This window comes from Coregonus clupeaformis, chromosome 17 (assembly GCF_020615455.1).
Source record: "Coregonus clupeaformis isolate EN_2021a chromosome 17, ASM2061545v1, whole genome shotgun sequence".
Classification (NCBI taxonomy): domain Eukaryota; kingdom Metazoa; phylum Chordata; class Actinopteri; order Salmoniformes; family Salmonidae; genus Coregonus; species Coregonus clupeaformis.
The window spans coordinates 43,663,827-43,670,331 of NC_059208.1; the positions used below are offsets into that span (position 1 = coordinate 43,663,827).

The following is a 6,505-nucleotide window of genomic DNA, read 5'->3' on the forward strand; positions in this document are numbered from 1 at the left end:
ATGGGCCTCTTCCTCTGGTGATTTTTATTTTTTTCCATGGAGGAAGTCGCCTTACGATGACGTAATGACGTAAAACATTTGTCATGACGCGCTGGAAGAAAAAAAATTACTCGTTAGATTCGATGAACTATCGGTGCATACGTCTAGGCCGGTTTAAATGCATGAACAAATAAACCAAGCCGACGTTTTGTAGGCAAAAGGAAAGTGAGTGAAAAACCAACCGAATCTCGGCGCATTCACTATTCTGCTCTGCGTGTATGGTAACAACAGATGGACTCGTTGCGCTTGTGTGCCACTGCCGGAGTCGACAGTGCATTTGTTGGGGAGGGAACGACAGCAAAGGCGGAAGACGGCGCATCAGTAGTCAGATTGGAAGCTAACTGGTTGTTGCAAGATGCTTGTAAGCGACAGTTCTCTGCACGGGTAGGTAATAAAATGAACACAATGCGAAGTTAATCATACACTCACGTAATAGCTGAAATTAAAAACATTTGACTACCATTTCTCACTTTTTGCTCAAATACTCCCATCCCCCCAAAACAGCAACATGCCGTACACTCGTGACAGAGGCAGAAGGGGACAAGTAACAGATGAATATTCTTTGCAGTGTGTGTGACTGACTGACAAGTTGTTATGCACACTGGTAGTTAGCAGACTAATGATACCATACAGAAGTATTATCAATATTACATAGATTTAGGAATTAAATGTCTTGTACTGCAGTTTTCTAAAATCACTTTGCTTTGGGCTAGAATGCATACAGTATAAGCAGCCACTTATTAAGGGTGTTTTGTGCAGCGCTCGCGCTATTTGAAGACTGGCATCAATGTTGCGCGTGGAGTTGAGTCTTGGCAGTGGAAACAATGTATTGACTTGTTAATGTATGCGTATTAGTGAAATGAAACTTTCTAAACATGTCCCACCACACCTACAACAATCTGTTAAAGTACACTGAACAAAAATATAAATACATGTAAAGTGCTGGTCCCATGTTTCATGAGCTTTAATAAAATATCCCAGAAATGTTCCATACACACAAAAAGCTTATTTCTCTAAAATGTTGTTGCCAAATTTGTTTACATCCCTGTTAGTGAGCATTTTATCCTTTGTCAAGATAATCCATCCACCTGACAGGTGTGGCATATCAAGAAGCTGATTAAACAGCATTATCGTTACACAGGTGCACCTTGTACTGGGGATAATAAAAGGCCACTCTAAAATGTGCAGTTTTGTCACTCAACACAATGCCACAGATGTCTCAAGTTTTGGGGGAGTGTGCAATTTGCATGCTGACTGCAGGAATGTCTACCAGAGCTGTTTCCAGAGAATTGAATGTTAATTTCTCTACCAAAATAATTTGTCAGTACGTCCAACCGGCCTCAAAACCGCAGACCATGTGTAACCACACCAGCCCAGGACCTCTACATCTGGTTTCTTCACCTGTGGGATGATCAGAGGGGGGAGGGCGGGGTGCTGAGGAGTATTTCTGTCTGTAATAAAGCCCTTTTGTGGGGGATAAACTCATTCTCTGGCTGGGCTTGGCTCCCAGGTGGGTGGGCTGCGCCCCTGCCCAGTCATGTGAAATCCATAGATTAGGGCCTAATGAATTTATTTCAATTGACTGATTTCCTTAAATGAACTGTAACGCAGCAAAATCTTTGAAATTGTTGCATGTTGCTTTTATATTTTTGTTCCAATAGGCATTCATGTAAATTGTTTAGACCTTGAATTTTTCTCTCAATTATGTGCACATAATATGACCCTATTGTCTCTTGCAGGATTTAAGGATAAGTCAACTTTCTAGTTTGAACGCCTGAAGTAATCTGCATGGAGCAACAAGTCCTGAACCAAGATTTAGATAAAAAAAATATATATATATATATATTCAACACAAGCGCAGATAAGACACATAATGGCGAGCAGAAGAAAATCAACAACGCCTTGCATGGTCCCTCCTGTTCAAATGGTGGATTCGGACCCTGACATGGAGGTCGCTACAGAGGGAGACAGAGAGGCTGAGGAGGGGGCAGCTAACTGTCCTGTGGAAAACTCAACTGAAAGCAACCCGGGTGAGGATGACACACAGGCCATCGACCACTTCATTAAAACTATGGACTCGAGTACGGCAGAAGGAGGTTATGAGTGCAAGTACTGCAGCTTTCAGACCTCACAGCTCAATATGTTTACCTTGCATGTGGACACTGAGCACCCAAATATAGTTCTAAACTCATCTTATGTGTGTGTTGAATGTGACTTTCACACCAAGAGGTATGATGCATTGTTGGAGCATAATGCACGCTACCACCCTGGAGAAGACAATTTCACCAGGACTATGGTGAAGCGCAACAATCAAACCATCTTTGAGCAAAGAGTCAATGACTTGACCTTTGATGGCAGTTTTGTTAAGGTTGAGGAGGATGAGGACACATCCTGTAAGGGTATTGCCCTAAGCAAAACACCAATCATGAAGATCAAGAGTAGGGCGGAGGCAAAGAAGTTTACAGGGTCACACAAAATGGCAGATTACAGTGTCATTAAAGTGGAGAGTGATGGGGAGGAAGAGATGGAGGAGGTGGTCCCCTCTCCTGTCACCCCCACTGTAGTGGCTGTGTCAACCCCTCTGACCATTCAACCTATTCAGCAAAGCATAATGGTCAACAGCCCAAACGTGCTCCAAATAAAGACCAGTAACTCCGCCACAATGCTCCCTCCAGGGACATTGGCTCAAGTTCTGTCTGCCTTGCAGAATCAGCAGACCTCCCAGACACAGCTCCTCATCCCAGTCAGCAGTATCCCCACATACAATGGGGCCATGGACAATAATGTCCTGCTGGTCAGCGCCTACAACAGGTTCCCTTACCCATCTGTGTCTGAGATCATGGGTCTAGCAGCCCAAACCAAGTTCACAGAGGAGCAGATAAAGGTGTGGTTCTCTGCTCAGCGGCTGAAGCACGGTGTGAGCTGGACCCCAGAGGAAGTGGAGGAGGCCAGGAGGAAGAAGTTCAACGGCTCAGTGCAGGCGGTGCCACAGACCATCACTGTCATCCCAGCTAATTTTGCAACAGCAACCAATGGCTTGCAGTCCATCTTTCAGACTTGTCAGATTGTAGGGCAACCAGGGATGGTTTTGACTCAGGTAGGGGGTGGCAACGCTGTCCCTGTGGCCTCACCCATCACGTTAGCTGTAGCTGGGGTCCCCAACCCCAGAACCAGTGTCAGTAAGGTGCCAGAACCCTCCACCTCTGAGACTGCTTCTCCACTCAGTCCCGATTCCCTGGGAGCGCGACCCAAAAAATCCAAGGAGCAACTAGCAGAGCTGAAGGCCAGTTACCTGAGGAGACAGTTTGCCACTGAGGCAGAAATCTCTCGGCTGATGAAGGTCACTAACCTCACCAAAAGAGCAATAAAGAAGTGGTTCAGCGATACACGCTACAACCAACGCAACTCAAAGGACCATCACGGCGTTGCCTTAAATGAAATTTCAGTCAGTGTCAACAGTAACGATGGCAGCAGCAGCACAGCCATTGTGATCGACTCCAGCGACGAAGCCAGTGAATCTTCTCCGACAACCCAAGGGCCCATTTATGATCCACGAATCAAGTTCCGCCATGCCTTTCCTGACTTCACACCTCAGAAGTTCAAGGAAAAGACTCCGGAGCAGCTTCTGCTTTTGGAGGCCAGCTACCAGAAGTCTGACACACCTAGCGATGAGGAGCTAAGTAGGCTTAGGATGGAGACTAAACTGACTAGGCGAGAGGTGGTCGCCTGGTTCTCTGAGAGGAGAAAAATGCCAGTGGACTCTGATGGCACAGAGGAGCCGGAGAGTGAATGGATCAAAGCGCCTTTCTCTGGGCAAGAGGCTCAGACACCCAGCGGCCGAAAGATAATGAAGAAAACCCCAGAGCAGCTCCACGTCCTGAAAAGCACCTTTGTTCGTACCCAGTGGCCCTCTGCTGAAGAGTACGACAAGATGGCAGAGGAGAGCGGGTTACCCAGAACCTACATTGTTAACTGGTTTGGAGACACCCGGTATGCCTGTAAGAACAGCAACCTGAAGTGGTACTACTTGTACCAGAGTGGAAAAGTTAACGAGGCAATGAACGGAGGTGAATTTAAGAAGAAGCCACGGAAACGCTTTCGAGGTTGGTCCAGGAGGACGAGGCGGCCATACCCCTGCAAACAAACAACCCCTGCCATCAAAGTCAAGACGGGTAAAGAGATTTTAAAGGAGCACTACCTCAAGCATAAGGTCTTAAATGAGAAAGATTTGGATGAACTGGTGGCCAAGTCCAGTATGAGCTATGAGCAGGTGCGGGACTGGTTTGCGGAGATCAGCAGGAGGGAAGAGAAGGGCCTTGACCCTTTCAGTGAAGGTAAAGAGGAGACACACGGTGACAGTGAGGCAGAGATGGAAGTGAAAGAACAAGGGGATGATGTCACTGATGAAGAAAACCATGACAACAACAAAGATGATGAAAATAACAATGATGGAGGTGAAAATAATGACAATGAAACCACGGAAGAGCCTCAATGTATCAAGCAATCACAACCAGAATCAGAGGATCAGTGATTAAAGGTCCAGGTGAGTGATGATGAAAAGGATGGGTAGAATGAGCTCATGCATGAAATAATTTTCTAATTGTAAAGGCATTTATTCCTTGTGTGTCCTGGATGTTTTTTTTTTTACATGGCAAGTTTTTTTTCCTCTGAATTGAATTAGAATTAGCCTAATACAAATTGAATGACCTTTTACCTTGATTTCCTCTTTATACAGTCAGTGAGGAAATTTGCACACTAAGTAGAAGAAAATCTCATGTTTTCTTATTTGTGATGTTTTGCTCCCACAGAATTCACATTGTTTGCCTACAGAAGAGGAGATGAAAAACACAGGTGAAATGTACCAAGTGTTTGTGTTATACTGCATGGACCAACCAGACGCAAAGAAACAAGAGAAGGTGTATGATGCCAAATAATTTTAGCAAGGGATAATAGATACAGTATGTTTTACCTTTGTTTAAAATACTATTTGGTCTTCTGGGACATTTTAGTCATATTTGACCTTGCTATCTTTACTAAATCCAAGACATGTCGATGAGGTAAAACCTCACCTTTTTCTTGTAGGTTATGTAATAACATTGAACCGTTTTTAAATCGTGAGATTGTGTCAAGGTTCAAGGGAATTTCCCATGTATTTTCTTTGATGTACTGTACTGACAAAACGGTTTTTAAAACCTCACAGATTTGTGAATATTACTTAAATCAGTGCCATCTGTTTTTGGGTTATGTTTTAAATGGAACTAGTGCTTTAGTTCTACAAAACTGTTTTTATATGTATTCAAGTTATTTGTTAGTCTTAAATTACGAAATATGGAGTAAGCCTGGTTAATATTATGCTCAGTTTTTTGGGGTGGGTTTCTTTGTATGTTGGCTTTCCAAATGAAAAAGGCATGTGTGCTGTAATTCAGGATTTAGTAAACATTACCTCAGTCTTTTAAGCTATGAGTTGAAGAAAGTGACTGTTCATTTTAGATGGGTTATAAAAATACACATGAAACATCTTCATTCACAATTTGCTTCAGATTTTTTTAAAGTAAGTAACTTGTGCTTTTCCCCAAAAACATTACGGGTTGTTAATCTTTCAGGAGTACAACGACAACAATATAGGGTGAAGATACCACAAGCACTTGGTATGGTTCCTCTATAATCGAGAGCCAATTTTACTTTAGTCAACTTTTTTTCCTCTTATCTTCCAGGACTATGCTAAAATCTGGATGTACAGGTTTTTATATGCAACTGTACATCAAAGAACAATCAATTGAGGGGATGGTGAATTGTAAATTATTGTTTTGGTTCTCTATGTTTTCAGTAAAGACAAGGAACCTTATAAATTCTGTACTATGATATAAGCCTTTTGCCATCCTTAATTGCTGTAATAATTGACAAGTATGATTAGTTAATTTATTTATTATATCTTACTTCCATGAATACTTTTATCCAAAGATGAAATAAACTTTGTCAAGAAAATGTAATTAGTTTCAGACCAGTGGTTTTACAGGGAAGAAACAGATTTTCAGTAGGTGCTATAAGCAATAGGAAAACCGCAACTAACTCTGTAAGCCATTGAAATCAACCAAAATACTACATGTATCACTTGTTTTACAGTCAGACAAAACAGAAGTGGAAATCCATTACCAATGGACAATGCTGCCCCAATTTTTTTACTTTTGTGCAATTATTGTTCTATCTACTACAAACTCAACTTGAGTCTTGATGCATTTGCTTTCCACAATGTATCATAACTGACATGCCATTTCAGAAGAATTGTAATATAGACATCTACGCAGCAAAACATACTAGTCTGAGGGAAATGTGATTTAATAAGATATTGATTGTCATTATTTGAACCTTACATCATTAAATGGCCATATTTGTCAATCCAGTTGTATTTATACCACCAAAATTTATTAAGAATGAGCCATGCTGAAGTATACTGTATGGTTCAGAT

The 6,505-nt window shown here is 42.3% G+C and overlaps 1 protein-coding gene across 1 annotated transcript; it reads left to right on the forward strand.

The window, feature by feature from the left end:
• The first annotated feature begins 96 nt into the window (after window positions 1-96).
• Window positions 97-6,029, forward strand: LOC121586489 (zinc fingers and homeoboxes protein 1). Its single transcript, XM_041903202.2, has 3 exons — window positions 97-423; window positions 1,779-4,582; window positions 4,848-6,029. The coding sequence occupies exon 2, from the start codon at window positions 1,913-1,915 to the stop codon at window positions 4,568-4,570; it is 2,658 nt and encodes an 885-aa protein (XP_041759136.2). The 5' UTR covers window positions 97-423; window positions 1,779-1,912; the 3' UTR covers window positions 4,571-4,582; window positions 4,848-6,029.
• The last annotated feature ends 476 nt before the right edge of the window (window positions 6,030-6,505 follow it).